Here is a 22,063-nt window from a genome sequence, read left to right as displayed (position 1 = left end):
AGAGTGGAGGGAGAACGCCAAGATGGGCCACACGTTCTCTCCCCTGAAGAAGTGGAGGACCAGGGAGGGGATTCATGAGCCCTAGTGCACTGGGAGACTTATCCACACTCTCCTCCTTTCACTTGCCTCATGCAACCCATAATTGGGAACCATTGCCACACTACGGTCCAAGGATTTTGTAGTCACAGAAACCCTACAGTTTGGGAGCAGGCCATTCAGCCCATCGACACTCTGAAGAGACATCCCACCCAGAACAACACCCCTACATTTTTCATGGATAACTCACCTAGCCTGGACACTATGGGACAATTTAACATGGCCAATCCACCTAAACCTGCACATCCCTGGGCACTATGGGGCAATTTAGCACGGCCAATCCACCCTAACCTGCACATCTTTGTGAGGAAACCAGAGCACCTGGAGGAAACCCACGCAGACACGGGGAGAATGTGCAAACTCCACACAGACAGTCGCCCGAGGGTGGAATCGAACCCAGGTCCCTGGCGCTGTGAGGCAGCAGTGCTAACCACTGAGCCACCGTTTGGGTTCTGGCAAAATTCGGCTTTGTGTTCTCCGTGCCTTTATTGACAAAGCCAGCGCAGGGATTCTCAACATTACAGCCAAGACTTTATCAGACAATTACACACAACCTGGTTGTTCACATTGTACAAAGCAAACTAGGTATCTCAGAAAGGCTGGGCCCTTCCTGAGGATAATCCCACCGTTAACAATGAAGCCTTGTCTCCAAACACCTACAGTAAGAAATTCAACTGAAGATGAGTCTGCTTCTTTAAAACAGAGATGAGGAAACTATTTTCTCTCAGTGGGTTGAGGGTCTTTGGAATTCCCTTCCTCAAGAGGCAGCGTCAGGAGAACAGGACCAAAACCCAAGTAAAAATGTAAAAGCGTTCCTTTTTTAGGGAGTGATGGGAGCTGCAGGTGAAAACATAAACGTGGAGAATCTTTAAATATGTTTAAGGCAGAGGGAGATCGATTCCCAATGACCAAGGGGGTGAAAGATTATCTGGGGGCGCGCGGGGAGGGAGGGAAATGAACTGGGATAGCAGACTGGAAGGGCAGAGTGGCCTACCCCTGTTCCTGCGTTCATAAAAAGCTACCGGCAGCACAATCCTTGGCAAGATTCCGGACTGAGCTGAGGAGGAACTTCTTCCCCCAGAGGGTTGGGAATCTGTGGAATTCCCCGCCCAGTGAAGCAGCTGAGGATTCCTCAGTGAATGGTTTTGAGGCAGAGGTAGAGTTTTGAACAGTAAGGGGATTAAGGGTGATGGTGAATGGGTGGGTAAGTGGAGCTGAGTCCATGATAAAGATCAGTCATGGTCTTATTGAATGGGGGAACAGGCTCGATGGGCCAGAGGGCTGAGCCCTGCTCCCGAGTTCTTACATTCCAAGAGGAGGGAAGCTGAAGAGATGAAGAGATAAAGAGAGATAAAGAGAGAGAGTGAGGTAGAGAGAGAGAGAGAGAAAGAGAGAGTGAGATAAAGAGAGACTGGGAGATAGATAGAGATAAAGAGCGAGAGATAGAGAAAGATAAAGAGAGAGAGTGAGGTAGAGAGAGAGAGAGAGAAAGAGAGAGTGAGATAAAGAGAGACTGGGAGATAGATAGAGATAAAGAGAGAGAGATAAGGAGAGAGATAGAGAGAGATACAGAGAGATAAAGGGAGAGAGATAGAGAGAGAGATAAAGGGAGAGAGATAGAGACAGAGAGATAAAGAGAGAGAGATAGAGAGAGATAAAGAAAGATAGAGAGAGTGATAGAGAGAGAGGTAAAGAGAGAGGTATAGAGAGAGAGAGAGATAAAGAGATAATGGGAGAGATAGAGAGAGTGAGAGAGAGGTAAAGAGAGAGAGATATATAGAGAGAGATAAAGAGAGAGAGTGAGGTAGACAGAGAGAAAGAGAGAGTAAGATAAAGAGAGACTGGGAGATAGATAGAGATAAAGAGAGATATATAGAGAGAGAGGTATATCGAGAGTGATAAGGAGAGAGATAAAGAGATAAAAAGAGAGAGATACAGAGAGATAAAGGGAGAGAGATAGAGACAGAGAGATAAAGAGAAAATGATAGAGATAAAGAGAGATAGAGACAGTGATAGAGAGAGACATAAAGCGAGAGAGGAAGCATTATCTGACAGTTAACTCATCTTCGAACTGAGTGTTTGTGGCAGCAGCACACAATCTTACCGATATCTGCCCAGTCAGCTGACCGTCAAATACCGAAGGCTGGGAGATTATTAGATTCTCACGAGGGAGGCAGAGCGATTGAGACAGAATTGGGATATTTTGTCCACATTGTTGATTGGTCAGGATTTCCACATCCCCCCAAAACCAAGGGATTTTATGTCCTGTCCCATTCCAAGACAGGCGGTCAAAACTGATAGGTCACTATCTGACCCGATGGCATTGCCTGACCTTTCGATAATGGGACCATTGGCTTTGTTTCCATGCTGTATGAGTCTATGGTATGCATTTGCTCGCACTCTCTCCTGTTCCCAGACCTGTGGCAAAATCCTAATTCCTTCTCAGGATTATTCATGACGCGGTCCCCACTTGTTATCTCGTCCACTGTCTCAGTCCGACTCTAATCACAGGAGGCATTAATCCTATAGAAGCTGAGGGGAGGATGTGGTGGTAAGGAACGTGCAGCATCGGGATAGAAAGAGCAAGAGATAGAGATAGGCCCAGAGACAGAGAGAGACAGATACTGAGAGAAACAGAGAGAGAGAGACACACACACATACCAAGAGAAACAGAGAGAGAGAGACAGATACTGAGAGAAACAGAGAGAGACACACACACATATCAAGAGAAACAGAGGGAGAGAGACAGATACTGAGAAAAACAAAGACACACACACACATACCAAGAGAAACAGAGAGAGAGAGACACACACACATACCAAGAGAAACAGAGAGAGAGAGACACACACACATACCAAGAGAAACAGAGAGAGAGAGACAGATACTGAGAGAAACAGAGAGAGACACACACACATATCAAGAGAAACAGAGAGAGAGAGACAGATACTGAGAGAAACAGAGAGAGACACACACACATACCAAGAGAAACAGAGAGAGAGAGACAGATACTGAGAGAAACAGAGAGAGAGAGACACACACACACATATCAAGAGAAACAGAGAGAGAGAGACAGATACTGAGAGAAACAGAGAGAGAGAGAGACACACACATACCAAGAGAAACAAAGGGAGAGAGACAGATACTGAGAGAAACAGAGAGAGAGAGACAGATACTGAGAAAAACAAAGACATACACACACACATACCAAGAGAAACAGAGAGAGAGAGACAGATACTGAGAAAAACAGAGAGAGAGAGAGAGAGACATACCAAGAGAAACACAGAGGGACAGATATTGAGAGAAACAGAGAGAGAGACACACACATACCAAGAGAAACAGAGAGAGAGAGAGAGAGAGACATACCAAGAGAAACACAGAGAGAGACAGACACTGAGAGAACCAGAGAGAAAGAGACAGATACAGAGATAGAGAGATATATAGAGATAAAGAGACAGATACAGAGATAGAAAGACAGAGAGAGAAAGAGACAGAGAGAGGCAGATACTGAGAGAAACAGAGAGAGAGAGAGACACACACACACACCAAGAAAAACAGAGAGAGAGAGACAGATACTGAGAGAAACAGAGAGAGAGAGAGAGAGACAGAGAGACAGAGACATACCAAGAGAAACACAGAGAGAGACAGATACTGAGAGAACCAGAGAGAATGAGACAGATACAGAGATAGAGAGATATATAGAGATAAAGAGACAGATACAGAGATAGAAAGACAGAGAGAGAAAGAGACAGAGAGAGACAGATACATAGACAGCAAGTCAGACACTGAGATAGAGAGATAGTGACGGAGAGATAGAGAGACAGACACAGAGATAGAGAGACAGACAGAGAGAGAGAGAAATAGAGAGACAGATATAGCGATAGAGAGATAGGCTTTGAGCTAGACAGATAGAGATATAGAAAGATAGACAGAGAGATAGATCGACAGAGAGATAGAGACAGGCACCAAGATAGTGAAAACGAGATAGACAGACACAGACACAGAGATAGACAGAGAGAGAGAGACACACACACAAAGATAGAACAACAAAGATAGAGAGACAGAGATCGAGAGATGGATACGAAGATACAGAGACAGACGCAGACTTAGAGACAGGTACCAAGATCAAGAGATATAGAGATAGTGACAACGAGACAAGGAGATAGAGATACAAAATATCGAGACAAACAGAGTTAGAGAGGGTGACAGACACTGAAATAAAAGAAAAGTCAGACATCGAGTCGGGAGGGTCAGCCAGAGGTAGATATTTGAGATTGAGAGAGTTACACAGAGGCAGAGAGAAACAGGCACAGAGATATCAACAGTAAAGCGAGAAGGTTAGGCAGACTCTCGCAGGGAGAAACCAAATTAGAGACAGAGACTGGGCAGAGATTTATCCAATGTTAGAGAGAGAGAGAGAGAGAGATAGGAAAGGGAAAGACAAAGGGATGTAGAAAGGGGAGAATCAGAGGAGACGCAGAGAGATACAGAACGGAGTGGAAAGGATAGAGAAGGCACTGGAAAGCCAGGACAGACAAGAGGGAGAGGGAGAGAGAGGGGGAGAGGGAGAGGGAGAGAGAGAGAGAGGGAGAGAGAGAGAGGAGGAGAGAGAGGGAGAGAGAGAGGTGGGGGGAGAGAGAGAGAGGGGGAGAGAGAGAGGGGGGGAGAGAGAGAGAGAGAGAGAGGGGGGGGGGAGAGAGAGAGGGAGAGAGAGAGAGACAGGGAGAGAGAGAGAGGGAGAGAGAGAGAGACAGACAGACAGACAGACAGGGAGAGAGAGAGAGGGAGAGAGAGGGGGGGAGAGAGAGAGGGAGAGAGAGAGAGATAGATGGGGAGAGAGAGAGAGATGGGGGGGGAGAGAGAGAAAGATGGGGGAGAGAAAGGGAGAGAGAGAGAGAAAAAGAGAGAGGGAGAGAGAGATGGGGAGAGAGAGAGGGGGAGAGAGAGAGAGGGAGAGAGATGGGGGGAGAGAGAGAGGGAGAGAGAGAGAGATAGAGGGGGAGAGAGAGAGAGGGACAGAGAGAGAAAGAGAGAGATGGTGGGAGAGAGAGAGAGAGGGAGAGAGAGATGGGGGGAGAGAGAGAGGCAATATCAGACTGAGAGAGGCACATGGAGAAAAGCAGAGATTGGAAGAATGGAAGTGAAGGAGGGAGTGTGAGAATGAGAGATGAAGATGTCCAGATTTAACCGGCTATACTTCCATTTAGCTGTCACTCGAGGAGATGTCAGCGATCTAGGTCTCTAGGTGGGTGTCTGTGAGTGTGTGTCTGTGGGTGTGTGTCTGTGGGTGTGTGTCTGTGGGTGGGTGTCTCTGAGTGTGTGTCTGTGGGTGTGTGTCTGTGGGTGTGTGTCTGTGGGTGGGTGTCTCTGAGTGTGTGTCTGTGGGTGTGTGTCTGTGGGTGTGTGTCTGTGGGTGGGTGTCTCTGAGTGTGTGTCTGTGGGTGTGTGTCTGTGGGTGTGTGTCTGTGGGTGAGTGTCTGTGGGTGGGTGTCTCTGAGTGTGTGTCTGTGGGTGTGTGTCTGTGGGTGGGTGTCTGTGGGTGAGTGTCTGTGGGTGGGTGTCTCTGAGTGTGTGTCTGTGGGTGTGTGTCTCTGAGTGTGTGTCTGTGGGTGTGCGTCTGTGGGTGTGTGTCTGTGGGTGGGTGTCTCTGAGTGTGTGTCTGTGGGTGTGTGTCTGTGGGTGTGTGTCTGTGGGTGTATGTCTGTGGGTGGGTGTCTGTGGGTGTGTGTCTGTGGGTGTGTGTCTGTGGGTGGGTGTCTGTGGGTGTGTGTCTGTGGGTGTGTGTCTCTGAGTGTGTGTCTGTGGGTGTGTGTCTGTGGGTGGGTGTCTCTGAGTGTGTGTCTGTGGGTGTGTGTCTGTGGGTGTGTGTCTCTGAGTGTGTGTCTGTGGGTGGGTGTCTCTGAGTGTGTGTCTGTGGGTTTGTGTCTGTGGGTGTGTGTCTGTGGGTGGGTGTCTGTGGGTGTGTGTCTCTGAGTGTGTGTCTGTGGGTGTGTGTCTGTGGGTGAGTGTCTGTGTGTGTGTGTCTGTGGGTGTGTGTCTCTGGGTGTGTGTCTGTGGGTGTGTGTCTGTGGGTGTGTGTCTGTGGGTGGGTGTCTCTGAGTGTGTGTCTGTGGGTGAGTGTCTGTGGGTGTGTGTCTGTGGGTGTGTGTCTGTGGGTTTGTGTCTGTGGGTGTGTGTCTGTGGGTGGGTGTCTGTGGGTGTGTGTCTGTGAGTGTGTGTCTGTGGGTGTGTGTCTGTGGGTGTGTGTCTGTGGGTGGGTGTCTCTGAGTGTGTGTCTGTGGGTGAGTGTCTGTGGGTGTGTGTCTGTGGGTGTGTGTCTGTGGGTGGGTGTCTGTGGGTGTGTGTCTGTGGGCGTGTGTCTGTGGGTGGGTGTCTCTGAGTGTGTGTCTGTGGGTGTGTGTCTGTGGGTTTGTGTCTGTGGGTGTGTGTCTGTGGGTGTGTGTCTGTGGGCGTGTGTCTGTGGGTGTGTGTCTGTGGGTTTGTGTCTGTGGGTGTGTGTCTGTGGGTGGGTGTCTGTGGGTGTGTGTCTGTGGGCGTGTGTCTGTGGGTGGGTGTCTCTGAGTGTGTGTCTGTGGGTTTGTGTCTGTGGGTGTGTGTCTGTGGGCGTGTGTCTGTGGGCGTGTGTCTGTGGGTGTGTGTCTGTGGGTGGGTGTCTCTGAGTGTGTGTCTGTGGGTGTGTGTCTGTGGGTTTGTGTCTGTGGGTGTGTGTCTGTGGGCGTGTGTCTGTGGGCGTGTGTCTGTGGGTGTGTGTCTGTGGGTGTGTGTCTGTGGGTGAGTGTCTCTGAGTGTGTGTCTGTGGGTGTGTGTCTGTGGGTGTGTGTCTGTGAGTGTGTGTCTGTGAGTGTGTGTCTGTGGGTGTGTGTCTGTGGGTGTGTGTCTGTGAGTGTGTGTCTGTGAGTGTGTGTCTGTGGGTGTGTGTCTGTGAGTGTGTGTCTGTGAGTGTGTGTCTGTGGGTGTGTGTCTGTGAGTGTGTGTCTGTGAGTGTGTGTCTGTGGGTGTGTGTCTGTGGGTGTGTGTCTGTGGGTGTGTGTCTGTGGGCCTGGTCAGCGACCTGCATGAGGATTATAGCTGCCTCCTTCAGATATCGAACTGGTGGCTCGTGTTGTTGACCCAGCTCCCCCAGAGTCTGACAGAATCCTGAGGCAGTGAGTCAAGGAGGAAGAGAGAGAGAGAGACACAGAGAGAGAGAGAGAGAGAGAGAGAGGCAGAACCCAGAGTCCAGAGGCGTTATGGAAGACATGGACTAAGGTAAACCATACCCTGAGTCACTGCTCAGTCTTGTCCGACCATAATCTCCAATCCATTTACCAGCAGAGAACTTATTTAATGTAACAATCATCCAATTCCTTTACCCAATCCTTTTTCCCCCCGTTCAAATTTTGTTCCTCAACATTTTCCTCCAAAAACTTCCCATTCCCTTTCAATTTCAGCATTCCGTCTTCATTCTGAACTTCCCACCCCCCATTATTTGTATTCTCCCCTTTCCCTTTGACTCCATCTTTGCTCCACCCACAATGTCCTTGACCTCCCCCCCCCCCCCTGTTCTGTCCCCAGTTCTTCCTGATTGAAAGCCTCTTCATGGTTGGTGCAGGGCTGGGAAGGGGGCAGTGATGTTGACAGGGAGGTGGAAACTGGTGAGGCCAGGGATGGGGTTGAGGGGAGCGTGGGTGCACATGGAAGGGGAGAGATCCCAATGGATCAAATCCTGCCCAATGACGCCCAATATTTCAATTCAGTAGATCGTGCGATTGGTTCCTGAGATGTCAAGGTTGGGGGGCGGTGGGGGGGGGTTTCTTAAGATGAGGCATTAGGTAAACCGGGTCAATTTGGGGTCTGCATTCTCTAGCATTTCGGAGAATTGGGAGGCGATCTCGTTGAACACCCGAAAATTAATAAAGGGATAGACAGAAAGTCAACCTCACTTCAGAAGACAGTCCTTCTATCTCCAATATCGACCGAGTGAACCATCCCTGTGGACTGTCTCTGATTCCAGTGTATCTTTCCTTGAATAAGCCATCCAAACTGCCCAAGCTAGTGCAGCCATGGTCTGACCAGTGTCTTAGAATCCCTACAGTGTGGAAGCAGGCCATTCAGCCCATCGAAGGGCAGAATGGCCTACTCCTGCACCTATTGTCTATTGTCTATTGTCCATCGAGACCACACCGACCCTCCCAAGAACATTCCATCTATACCCTATCCCTGTATCCCTGCGCTTCCCATGGGTAACCCACCAGGCTTGCATGTTCCTAGGCACCATGGGGCAACTTACTCGGCCAATCCACCCTAGCGTGCGCATCTTTCTTCCCCCATCAACCAACGAGACGCGAGAGGTTTAGGAGAATGGGTGGCAGATTTGAAACTGTGATGAGGATGAATTATCTCTCTCGAAGGGTGGTGGATGCATAGGGTCTGCTACCCCAGAGTATGGGACACGCCGTGAGATTGAATAAGGAGGAGGGTAGAAACTAGGATTGGGCCGAAGGGGGCAGGAGGAGTGAGCAGGAAAGTGGAGTTAAGGCCGAGGTGAGATAGTATTGAATGGTGGACCGTGCCTGAGGGGCAGAGTCCAGTAAGGGGTGGTAGTGAGCTGCCCCCCTGTCCTTACCACAAAGATTTCCTTGCTCACTTCAGAGGGAGGCTCAGAGTCAGACATGCTGACCGACCTTGGGAACTCATTACCGCGTGGTGGCAGACGGGCAGGGTACACTGAGAGGGAGGGTCAATGCCCACCCCACGAACACAGTTTGATTCTGGAATGTTGCTGAGGTTCTGAAACATTTCCCATCCCTCTCTGTCTCTCTGCCCCCAGCCTCACGCAGCCCCGCTCACCCAGGAATCTGCAATGGAACACGTCAGCCTGAGGGAAAATGTGGAACACCTTCCCGTACAGGTCAGTGCCAAAAGCTTTCTGTATGTTCCACCACTTTGTCACGACTCAGTACCGTCCAGTATTCATTACCCCTTCAGCTCACATACAGTGCTGAGGGAGTGGGCACTGTCGGAGGGTCAGTGCTGAGGGAGTGCTGCACTGTCGGAGGGTCAGTGCTGAGGGAGTGGGCACTGTCGGAGGGTCAGTGCTGAGGGAGTGGGCACTGTCGGAGGGTCAGTGCTGAGGGAGTGCTGCACTGTCGGAGGGTCAGTGCTGAGGGAGCGCTGCAATGTCGGAGGGTCAGTGCTGAGGGAGCGCTACACTGTCGGAGGGTCAGTGCTGAGGGAGTGGGCACTGTCGGAAAGTCAGTGCTGAGGGAGTGGGCACTGTCGGAGGGTCAGTGCTGAGGGAGTGCTGCAATGTCGGAGGGTCAATGCTGAGGGAGTGAGCACTGTCGGAGGGTCAGTGCTGAGGGAGTGGGCACTGTCGGAGGGTCAGTGCTGAGGGAGTGGGCACTGTCGGAGGGTCAGTGCTGAGGGAGTGGGCACTGTCGGAGGGTCAGTGCTGAGGGAGTGCTGCAATGTCGGAGGGTCAATGCTGAGGGAGTGAGCACTGTCGGAGGGTCAGTGCTGAGGGAGTGGGCACTGTCGGAGGGTCAGTGCTGAGGGAGTGGGCACTGTCGGAGGGTCAGTGCTGAGGGAGTGGGCACTGTCGGAGGGTCAGTGCTGAGGGAGTGCTGCAATGTCGGAGGGTCAATGCTGAGGGAGTGCCGCACTGTCAGAGGGTCAGTGCTGAGGGAGTGGGCACTGTCGGAGGGTCAGTGCTGAGGGAGTGCTGCACTGTCGGAGGGTCAGTGCTGAGGGAGTGGGCACTGTCGGAGGGTCAGTGCTGAGGGAGTGGGCACTGTCGGAGGGTCAGTGCTGAGGGAGTGCTGCAATGTCGGAGGGTCAATGCTGAGGGAGTGAGCACTGTCGGAGGGTCAGTGCTGAGGGAGTGGGCACTGTCGGAGGGTCAGTGCTGAGGGAGTGGGCACTGTCGGAGGGTCAGTGCTGAGGGAGTGGGCACTGTCGGAGGGTCAGTGCTGAGGGAGTGCTGCAATGTCGGAGGGTCAATGCTGAGGGAGTGCCGCACTGTCAGAGGGTCAGTGCTGAGGGAGTGGGCACTGTCGGAGGGTCAGTGCTGAGGGAGTGAGCACTGTCGGAGGGTCAGTGCTGAGGGAGTGGGCACTGTCGGAGGGTCAGTGCTGAGGGAGTGCTGCAATGTCGGAGGGTCAATGCTGAGGGAGTGAGCACTGTCGGAGGGTCAGTGCTGAGGAAGTGGGCACTGTCGGAGGGTCAGTGCTGAGGGAGTGCTGCATTGTCGGAGGGTCAATGCTGAGGGAGTGGGCACTGTCGGAGGGTCAGTGCTGAGGGAGTGCTGCAATGTCGGAGGGTCAATGCTGAGGGAGTGCCGCACTGTCAGAGGGTCAGTGCTGAGGGAGTGGGCACTGTCGGAGGGTCAGTGCTGAGGGAGTGCTGCACTGTCGGAGGGTCAGTGCTGAGGGAGTGGGCACTGTCGGAGGGTCAGTGCTGAGGGAGTGGGCACTGTCGGAGGGTCAGTGATGAGGGAGCGCTACACTGTCGGAGGGTCAGTGCTGAGGGAGTGAGCACTGTCGGAGGGTCAGTGCTGAGGGAGTGAGCACTGTCGGAGGGTCAGTGCTGAGGGAGTGCTGCAATGTCGGAGGGTCAATGCTGAGGGAGTGAGCACTGTCGGAGGGTCAGTGCTGAGGGAGTGCTGCAATGTCGGTGGGTCAATGCTGAGGGAGTGCCGCACTGTCGGAGGGTCATTGCTGATGGAGTGCCACACTGTCGGAGGGTCAGTGCTGAGGGAGCCCCGCACTGTTGGAGGGTCAGTACTGAGGGAGTGCCGCACTGTCGGAGGGTCAGTGCTGAGGGAGTGAGCACTGTCGGAGGGTCAGTGCTGAGGGAGTGCTGCAATGTCGGAGGGTCAATGCTGAGGGAGTGAGCACTGTCGGAGGGTCAGTGCTGAGGGAGCGCTACACTGTCGGAGGGTCAGTGCTGAGGGAGTGAGCACTGTCGGAGGGTCAGTGCTGAGGGAGTGGGCACTGTCGGAGGGTCAGTGCTGAGGGAGTGCTGCAATGTCGGAGGATCAATGCTGAGGGAGTGAGCACTGTCGGAGGGTCAGTGCTGAGGGAGTGGGCACTGTCGGAGGGTCAGTGCTGAGGGAGTGCTGCAATGTCGGTGGGTCAATGCTGAGGGAGTGCCGCACTGTCGGAGGGTCATTGCTGATGGAGTGCCACACTGTCGGAGGGTCAGTGCTGAGGGAGCCCCGCACTGTTGGAGGGTCAGTACTGAGGGAGAGCCGCACTGTCGGAGGGTCAGTGCTGAGGGAGTGAGCACTGTCAGAGGGTCAGTGCTGAGGGAGTGCTGCACTGTCGGAGGGTCAGTGCTGAGGGAGTGCCGCACTGTCGGAGGTTCAGTGCTGAGGCAGTGCTGCACTGTCGGAGGGTCAGTGCTGAGGGAGTGCTGCATTGTCGGAGGGTCAATGCTGAGGGAGTGCCGCACTGTCGGAGGGTCAGTGCTGAGGGAGTGCTGCACTGTCGGAGGGTATTTAATGAGGGAGTGCCGCACTGTCGGAGGGTCAGTGCTGATAGAATGGGCACTGTCGGAGGGTCAGTGCTGATGGAGTGGGCACTGTCGGAGGGTCAGTGCTGAGGGAGTGCTGCACTGTCGGAGGGTCAGTGCTTAGGGAGTGGACACTGTCCGAGGGTCAGTGCTGAGGGAGCGCCGCACTGTCGGAGGGTCAGTGCTGAGGGAGTGCTGCACTGTCGGAGGGTCGGTGCTGAGGGAGTGCTGCACTGTCAGAGGGTCAGTGCTGAGGGAGTGCCACGCTGTCGAAGGGTCAGTTCTGAGGGAGAGCTGCACTATCGGAGGGGCAGTGCTGAGGGAGTGCTGCACTATCGGAGGGGCAGTGCTGAGGGAGTGCTGCTACTGCCAGAGGGTCAGTGCTGAGGGAGTGCTGCACTATCGGAGGGTCAGTGCTGAGGGAGCGCCGCACTGTCGGAGGGTCAGTGCTGAGGGAGTGCCGCACTGTCGGAGGGTCAGTGCTTAGGGAGTGCTGCACTGTCGGAGGGTCAGTGCTGAGGGAGTGCTGCACTGTCGGAGGGTCGGTGCTGAGGGAGTGCTGCAATGTCGGAGGTTCAATGCTGAGAGAGTGCTGCACTATCGGAGGGTCAGTGCTGAGGGAGTGCCTCACTGTCGGAGGGTCAGTGTTGAGAGAGCGCCGCACTGTCGGATGGGCAGGGTGTCAGAGATTCCGTCTCTAACTGAAGGCCTGTATGTTCTCTCTGGTTGTTAGAAATGGTTATGCAACATTTGCACAAGATCCTGTGATGAAATAACGATCAACCGGCCTGTGCTCACGATGTTAGTTAAAGAATAAGTATTGTTCGGCACACCCGGGAGAGCTTGTTTGTGAATTCATAACCACACAGATCCAGCCAACAGCAACATGGTTAGTTTGAGTCCACAACTCCATCCCCACACCTAGGGGACAATGGTGTGCTTGTAATGTGTCTGCACTCAGTATTCCTTAAGGTCAGGCTAATGTTGTTTGCCAAGGGTTCAAAGGCCGCCAGTGTTGTTTAATTTTAATTAATAAATTTGACTGTCGGGGATCAGGATGCAATTGTCAAGTGTTGGAAAAACCCATCAGCTTCACCTGACAGAAGGAAGTCTGCCACCCTTACCCCGTCTGGCCTACAAGTGACTCCAGACCCACAGCGGTGGGGTTGACTCTTAAACTGCCCTCCCGCGGCGATTAGAGATTGGGCAATAAGTGTTTACAGCCTCATCCTGTGAGCCTGCACCTCCCAGATGGGACTGAATCGACCCAGCTCAGACTGGAGGACAGATCGAAACATTTCAAAATGGCTCCCTTTCTGCAACATTACTGTTGCAATGCAAGTGCCCTCCCTGCATTTCACACAGGGGACAAGGCCAGTATTTATTGTCCCTCTGGAATTACCCTTTCAGCTTTCTGGAACTGAGTGCCCTTCAAGGCCACTTTGTTCAACTTAATTTACAGGATGAGGGTGTTCCTGCCTAGGCCCAGAATTTATTGCCTCATCCCTAATTGCCAAAGCATCGACCCCATCGCTGTGGGTCAGGAGTCACGTGTAGGCCAGACCGGGTAAGGATGGCAGTTTCCTTCCCTGAAGTATATTTGGGAACCCGATGGGTTTTCCCAACAATTGACACTGGATTCCTGATCATCATTAGACTCAGAATTCCCAGAATTTTATTGAATTCAAGTTCCAACGTCTGCCCTGGCAGGATTTGAACCCGGGTCCCCAGGGGCATGATGTCCAGAGAGAATACCCCTAGGCCATTCCAAACCCAACCCCCATCCCTGAACTACAGGAGAGAGTCTGGTGTGGGAATGGAACTGACTGATGTCTGATGAGCCAGCACAAACTCAGTAGACCGAATGGCCTGTGCTTAAATGACTCTCATCAGCCAGAATGAGTCCCATGTAGGGTAAAGTGAAATAACTCCGGTATCCCATTCCCCCTTTATTTGCACAGGGAGAGTCCCTGATACTGACCCAGCTCCCTCAGAGCCGGTGAACAGAATCTCCTGACATTCCTGTCAGCCAGGGCTCCCTGATTGGACCAGGTTACCAGCCCCAATCAGGGAACTCCAATTCTCTGAGGTCCAGCCGGCTGTCCCTTTTCCAAACGCCCCAATAAGGAGGGCAGCCTTCAATCCCATCAGTGAACAGGTTGTTGTGATCACTGTCCTGTTGGTGTGTAATTGTTCCAGACTGGAATTTACAATTCCCAGCTTCAGTGCCAAGACTGTGGATTATTCCCACAAACTCTTTCCAGCGATATGAACCCTCCGTAATTGCCCTTCACATGTTCAGTGGCTGGCCTCACTGATGGAAGCCTCTGTAAACAGTGTAGCAGTAGGCCATTCAGCCCCTCCAGCCTGCTCTACTAGCCAATAAAATCAGATTACAGCTGGACACCCACTCTCAGGCCTGGCTCCCATTCACCATGCCATCAAAGGGCTGTCCAACCCAAAGCCATCATAGAATCCCTACAGTGTGGAAGCTAACCATTCAGCCCCGACTGACCCTCCCAAAGATTATCCCACCCAGACCCACAGCCACACCCTATTCCCAGAACCCCACATTCCTCATGGATAATCCACCCTACCCTGCTTATCCCAGGGCACTATGGGTAATTTGCAACGCCAATCCACAATAACCTGCACATCGTTGGACTCTGGGGGGAAACCCACGCAGACACGGGGAGAATGTGCAAACTCACCCCCCCCCCCCAAGCCAAAGGCTCACTACAAGAAAACAAAAGATCAACTCAATCATTCCTCTTATTGTGAAACAGTGCGCTTCAGATTTGGGTCACTCAGCAACCTCCTCAACGAGGGATGCATTTGTTCAGCATTCCCCACACCCTGTCACCCCCATCAATCCCCCTCAGTATCCCCCCTCACCCTCATCAATCCCCCTCAGTATCCCCCCCTCATCCCCATCAACCCCCTCAGTATCCCCCCCCCACCCCCATCAATCCCCCAGTATCCCCCCTCACCCCCATCAACCCCCCTCAGTATCCCCCTGTCACCCTCATCAATCCCCCTCAGTATCCCCCCTCACCCTCATCAATCCCCCTCAGTATCCCCCCCTCATCCCCATCAACCCCCTCAGTATCACCCCCATCAATCCCCCTCAGTATCCCCCCTCACCCCCATCAATCCCCCTCAGTATCCCCCCTCACCCCCATCAATCCCCCAGTATCCCCCCTCACCCCCATCAATCCCCCTCAGTATCCCCCTGTCACCCTCATCAATCCCCCTCAGTATCCCCCCTCACCCTCATCAATCCCCCTCAGTATCCCCCCCTCATCCCCATCAACCCCCTCAGTATCCCCCCTCACCCCCATCAATCCCCCTCAGTATCCCCCCCCACCCCCATCAATCCCCCAGTATCCCCCCTCACCCCCATCAATCCCCCTCAGTATCCCCCCCACCCCCATCAATCCCCCTCAGTATCCCCCCTCACCCCCATCAACCCCCCTCAGTATCCCCCTGTCACCCTCATCAATCCCCCTCAGTATCCCCCCTCACCCCCATCAACCCCCTCAGTATCCCCCCCATCAATCCCCCTCAGTATCCCCCCTCACCCCCATCAGTATCCCCCTGTCAGCCCCATCAATCTCCCTCAATATCCCCCCCCTCACCCCTATCAATCCCCCTCAATATCCCCCCCTCACCCCTATCAATCCCCCTCAGTATCCCCCCCATCACCCCCATCAATCCCCCTCAGTATCCCCCCCTCACCCCCATCAATCCCCCTCAGTATCCCCCCTCACCCCTATCAATCCCCCTCAGTATCCCCCCTCACCCCCATCAATCCCCCTCAGTATCCCCCCCTCACCCCCATCAATCCCCCTCAGTATCCCCCCCTCACCCCCATCAATCCCCCTCAGTATCCCCCCTCACCCCCATCAATCCCCCTCAGTATCCCCCCCCACCCTCATCAATCCCCCTCAGTATCCCCCCCCACCCCCATCAATCCCCCTCAGTATCCCCCCTCACCCCCATCAATCCCCCTCAGTATCCCCCCTCACCCCCATCAATCCCCCTCAGTATCCCCCCTCACCCCCATCAATCCCCCTCAGTATCCCCCCTCACCCCCATCAATCCCCCTCAGTATCCCCCCCACCACCCCCATCAATCCCCCTCAGTATCCCCCCACCACCCCCATCAATCCCCCTCAGTATCCCCCCACCACCCCCATCAATCCCCCTCAGTATCCCCCCCACCACCCCCATCAATCCCCCTCAGTATCCCCCCTCACCCCCATCAATCCCCCTCAGTATCCCCCCCACCACCCCCATCAATCCCCCTCAGTATCCCCCCCACCACCCCCATCAATCCCCCTCAGTATCCCCCCTCACCCCCATCAATCCCCCTCAGTATCCCCCCTCACCCCCATCAACCCCCTCAGTATCCCCCCCATCAATCCCCCTCAGTATCCCCCCTCACCCCCATCAGTATCCCCCTGTCAGCCCCATCAATCTCCCTCAATATCCCCCCCCTCACCCCTATCAATCCCCCTCAATATCCCCCCCTCACCCCTATCAATCCCCCTCAGTATCCCCCCCATCACCCCCATCAATCCCCCTCAGTATCCCCCCCTCACCCCCATCAATCCCCCTCAGTATCCCCCCTCACCCCTATCAATCCCCCTCAGTATCCCCCCTCACCCCCATCAATCCCCCTCAGTATCCCCCCCTCACCCCCATCAATCCCCCTCAGTATCCCCCCCTCACCCCCATCAATCCCCCTCAGTATCCCCCCTCACCCCCATCAATCCCCCTCAGTATCCCCCCCCACCCCCATCAATCCCCCTCAGTATCCCCCCCCACCCCCATCAATCCCCCTCAGTATCCCCCCTCACCCCCATCAATCCCCCTCAGTATCCCCCCTCACCCCCATCAATCCCCCTCAGTATCCCCCCTCACCCCCATCAATCCCCCTCAGTATCCCCCCACCACCCCCATCAATCCCCCTCAGTATCCCCCCCACCACCCCCATCAATCCCCCTCAGTATCCCCCCTCACCCCCATCAATCCCCCTCAGTATCCCCCCCACCACCCCCATCAATCCCCCTCAGTATCCCCCCACCACCCCCATCAATCCCCCTCAGTATCCCCCCTCACCCCCATCAATCCCCCTCAGTATCCCCCCTCACCCCCATCAATCCCCCTCAGTATCCCCCCTCACCCCCATCAATCCCCCTCAGTATCCCCCCACCACCCCCATCAATCCCCCTCAGTATCCCCCCCACCACCCCCATCAATCCCCCTCAGTATCCCCCCACCACTCCCATCAAACCCCCTCAGGATTCTGTATGCTTCAGTATGATCACCTCCCGTGCTTCCAAACTCCAAATGAGTGACATCCCAACCTCCTCACCCTTTCCTCATCAGGTAATCCTTTCAACTCAGGAAGGAGCTGTCCCCATTCCCCAATTACCTATTGGGCTTGCCAACATACATTAGTCAAACAAGACTTCAAGAGATGTACAGCACAGGAACAGACCCTTCAGTCTAACCTGTCCATGCTGACCCGATATCCCAACCCAATCTAGTCGCACCTGCCAGCACCCGGCCCATATCCCTCCAAACCCTTCCTATTCATATCCCCATCCAGATGCCTTTTAAATGTTGTAATTGTACCAACCTCCACCACTTCCTCTGGCAGCTCATTCCATTCACGCACCACCCTCTGTGTGAAAAAGTTGCCCATTTGGTCCATTTTATATCTTTCCCCTCTCACCCTAAACCTATGCCCTCTAGTTCTGTACTCCCTGACCCCAGGGAAAAGACTTTGCCTATTTACCCTATCCATGCCCCTCATAATTTTGTAAACCTCGATAAGGTCACCCCTCAGCCTCTAACGTTCCAGGGAAAACAGCCCCAGCCTCTCCCTGTAGCTATTTTGTGCTGAACTATAGCTCAAAAAAGACCTTGAGTGTGAATAGCCAATGTCTTTTCCCAGGGGTAAGATCAGTTTTAAAAGTTTTATTCTATGTTTCATTATCATCTATAAGATAATTAGTACCTGAGAGGATAAAAGTAAGCTTTACTCTCCCGATTATAAAGGACGGCTCACGATTGCACCATAAGGTCATCAGTGACAGGACCACAATCCCAGAGGGTCACTCTCCCAATGGGCATCGGGGCGTTGTTTAACCTGATGCCCACCACTCCTCAGGCGAGGGGGAGATTGAGAAGATGAGACCGTCATTGTAACCTCAGCCACTGCAGCAATTGAATCACACTGTTGGTGTCAGTCCATATTGGGAACCAGCCACCCATCCAGCCAACTGAGCTAACCGGCCCTCCCGACGTTCGCCAGGATGTACAGTGCAACAGTGACGTTTTTCACATATTGTGGGGTATGGGGCTCACTGGCCGGCCAGGATTTATTGCCCATCCCTAATTACCCCTTGAGCAGGTGCCTTCTGGAACCGCGGCAGGCTGTAGTTAGACCCATGATGCCTTTAGAGAGGGCGATCTTTCTGACTGTTAGCTGCAAGTATCTAAATCATAAAGTGAACTTAATCTGACGTCCCAGAAGAGATGTTCATGTGCCTTTGATGTTAACAAAGTCCGGGTCTATCATCGACCGCAGGTTTTGTGGGGGTATCCCTGGGAGAGGTGACGGCCTAGCGGTAATGCCACGAGATTGTTAATCCAGAGACTCTGAGGACCCTGGTTTGAATCCTGGCTGGTGGAATTGCATTCCAATAAAAATCTGGATTTAAGAATTTAATGGTGATTATGAATCCATTGCCAGTTCATAGAATCCCTACAGTGTTGAAACAGGCCATTTGGCCCAACAAGTCCACACCGACCCTCTGAAGAGTGACATGTTCCCCCTACCCTATATTTAGCCCGACTTAATGTACTAACCTACACATCCCTGAACACTATGGGACAATTTAGCATGGCCAATCCACCCTAACCTGCACATCCTGGAACACGATGGGACAATTTAGCACAGCCAATCCACCCTAACCTGCACATCCCTGGGCACTGTGGGGTAATTTAGCACGGCCAATCCACCCTAACCTGTACATCCCTGGGCACTATGGGACAATTTAGCACAGCCAATCCACCCTAACCTGCACATCCCTGGGCACTGTGGGGTAATTTAGCACGGCCAATCCACCCTAACCTGTACATCCCTGGACACTATGGGACAATTTAGCATGGCCAATCCACCCTAACCTGCACATCCCTGGGCACTATGGGACAATTTAGCATGGCCAATCCACCCTAACCTGTACATCCCTGGGCACTATGGGACAATTTAGCACAGCCAATCGACCCTAACCTGAACATCCCTGGGCACTATGGGACAATTTAGCACAGCCAATCGACCCTAACCTGAACATCCCTGGGCACTATGGGACAATTTAGCACAGCCAATCGACCCTAACCTGAACATCCCTGGGCACTATGGGACAATTTAGCACGGCCAATCCACCCTAACCTGCACATCCCTGGGCACTATGGGGTAATTTAGCATGGCCAATCCACCCTAACCTGCACATCCCGGAACAGGATGGGACAATTTAGCACGGCCAATCCACCCTAACCTGCACATCCCTGGACACTATGGGATAATTCAGCATGGCCAATCCACCCTAGCCTACACATCCCTGGGCACTATGGGACAATTTAGCATGGCCAATCCACCCTAACCTGCACATCCCTGGGCACTGTGGGACAATTTAGCATGGCCAATCCACCCTAACCTGCACATCCCTGGACACTATGGGATAATTCAGCATGGCCAATCCACCCTAGCCTACACATCCCTGGACACTATGGGACAATTTAGCATGGCCAATCCACCCTAACCTGCACATCCCTGGGCACTGTGGGACAATTTAGCATGGCCAATCCACCCTAACCTGCACATCCCTGGACACTATGGGACAATTTAGCACAGCCAATCGACCCTAACCTGAACATCCCTGGGCACTATGGGACAATTTAGCACAGCCAATCGACCCTAACCTGAACATCCCTGGGCACTATGGGACAATTTAGCACGGCCAATCCACCCTAACCTGTACATCCCTGGGCATTATGGGACAATTTAGCACGGCCAATCCACCCTAACCTGCACATCCCTGGGCACTATGGGGTAATTTAGCATGGCCAATCCACCCTAACCTGCACATCCCGGAACAGGATGGGACAATTTAGCACGGCCAATCCACCCTAACCTGCACATCCCTGGACACTATGGGATAATTCAGCATGGCCAATCCACCCTAGCCTACACATCCCTGGACACTATGGGACAATTTAGCACAGCCAATCGACCCTAACCTGAACATCCCTGGGCACTATGGGACAATTTAGCACAGCCAATCGACCCTAACCTGAACATCCCTGGGCACTATGGGACAATTTAGCACGGCCAATCCACCCTAACCTGTACATCCCTGGGCATTATGGGACAATTTAGCACGGCCAATCCACCCTAACCTGCACATCCCTGGGCACTATGGGGTAATTTAGCATGGCCAATCCACCCTAACCTGCACATCCCGGAACAGGATGGGACAATTTAGCACGGCCAATCCACCCTAACCTGCACATCCCTGGACACTATGGGATAATTCAGCATGGCCAATCCACCCTAGCCTACACATCCCTGGACACTATGGGACAATTTAGCATGGCCAATCCACCCTAACCTGCACATCCCTGGGCACTGTGGGACAATTTAGCATGGCCAATCCACCCTAACCTGCACATCCCTGGACACTATGGGACAATTTAGCACGGCCAGTCCACCCTAACCTACACATCCCTGGACACTATGGGACAATTTAGCACGGCCAATCCACCCTAACCTGCACATCCCTGGGCACTATGGGGTAATTTAGCATGGCCAATCCACCCTAACCTGCACGTCCCTGGACACTATGGGACAATTTAGCACGGCCAGTCCACCCTAACCTGCACATCCCCGGGCACTATGGGATAATTGAGCACGGCCAATCCACCCTAACCTGTACATCGTTGCATTGTTGAGAAAAGCCCCATCTGGGCCACTAATGTCCTTTCGGGAAGGAATCTGCCATCCTTACCTGGTCTGGGAGTACACATGACTCCAGACCCACAGCAATGGGGTTAACACTTAACTACCCTCTGTGCAGTTAGTGGGTGACCCAGCCAGTGATCCCATGAGGAAATTTAAGAAAAAAGAATTGAATTTAGCAACTTCAACTCAACCAACCAGAAAGTGGTGGCAGTAAATCTACCCAAAACATTCCATTTGGGGACAGTCTGCAGATTGTGTTTATCTACAAAACCTGTCCATCTCTGTGACCTCCTCTAGCCACTGAACTCTCCAAAGACCAAATTATTGCCCTCCTCTGGCCCTGGCATCGTTTCTTCATTCTCGTTGCCACCACCCCCACCTTTACATACAAATTCTGGAACTCCCTCGCCCTCTTCCCCTCCTCAAAACTGACTCCCACCTCATGACCGGGGCACTCTCCCCTCAGTACAAGCTCAGTCTCCCAGCAGTGTAGGGTCAGCGTCTTGCTTGTCCTTTCCAACTGATCGGCGCTAGATCAATGCAGGAGGCATTTCCGTGACACTGACAAGTGCTTCGAGGGATTTAGGTTGTTTCAATCGCTGTTCTCGGTGACATTAATCACAAGCCAGAGACTGATTACTGGCGATAGCTAACACAGACATGCAGCTATTTATAATGGGATTAAAATAACTCCCTGGGCAGCAGTGACAAGGTGCAGAGAAAATATCGAGGCTAAATCTGGGCCAAGGAAATGGCACAAAAGGTCTCTGGTTACACGGACTGCATCAGCTGCTCTGTAGCTGGGGCTATTATTTAAAGGGAGTACCTTGGGATGGTTGTTATACAGCCATTAACGGAACTGAGGGTTGTTGGATAAGGTCATATAAGGCTCACGGCCTGGGAATATGGAGTAGATCATGGCCCATGGCCTGGTGGTATTGTCACTAGACTATTACTCCAGAGAACACCTCTGGGACACCCGGACCAACCAACCCAACCGCCCCGTGGCTCAACACTTCAACTCCCCCTCCCACTCCACCAAGGACATGCAGGTCCTTGGCCTCCTCCATCGCCAGACCATAGCAACATGACGGCTGGAGGAAGAGGCCTCATCTTCCGCCTAGGAACCCTCCAACCACAAGGGATGAACTCAGATTTCTCCAGTTTCCTCATTTCCCCTCCCCCCACCTTATCTCATTCCCAACCCTCGAACTCAGCACGACCTTCCTAACCTGCAATCTTCTTCCTGACCTCTCCGCCCCCACCCCCACTCCGGCCTATCACCCTCACCTTAACCTCCTTCCACCTATTGCATTTCCAACGCCCCTCCCCCAAGTCCCTCCTCCCTACCTTTTATCTCCGCCCGCCTGGCACACCTTCCCCATTCCTGAAGAAGGGCTCATGCCCGAAACGTCGATTCTCCTGCTCCTTGGATGCTGCCTGA

At 53.1% G+C, this 22,063-nt stretch overlaps 1 protein-coding gene across 5 annotated transcripts in view; it reads left to right on the top strand.

Moving 5' to 3' along the window:
* The first annotated feature begins 2,597 nt into the window (after positions 1-2,597).
* LOC140454562 (protein LBH-like) overlaps positions 2,598-22,063 on the top strand; it is a 32,299-nt gene continuing 12,833 nt past the window's right edge. The window contains exons 1-4 of one of the 5 annotated variants that reach the window (XM_072549401.1): positions 2,598-2,647; positions 5,301-5,338; positions 7,175-7,341; positions 8,903-8,983. In XM_072549401.1, the coding sequence (XP_072405502.1) occupies positions 8,936-8,983 (48 nt within the window). In that variant the 5' untranslated portion in view covers positions 2,598-2,647; positions 5,301-5,338; positions 7,175-7,341; positions 8,903-8,935. The other 4 variants (XM_072549403.1, XM_072549402.1, XM_072549404.1 and 1 more) reach the window with 4 other exon arrangements.

This window comes from Chiloscyllium punctatum, chromosome 29 (assembly GCF_047496795.1).
Source record: "Chiloscyllium punctatum isolate Juve2018m chromosome 29, sChiPun1.3, whole genome shotgun sequence".
Taxonomy (NCBI): Eukaryota; Metazoa; Chordata; class Chondrichthyes; order Orectolobiformes; family Hemiscylliidae; genus Chiloscyllium; species Chiloscyllium punctatum.
Note: the sequence above shows the minus strand (reverse complement) of the source record. Positions and strands in the feature narration are given on the sequence as shown.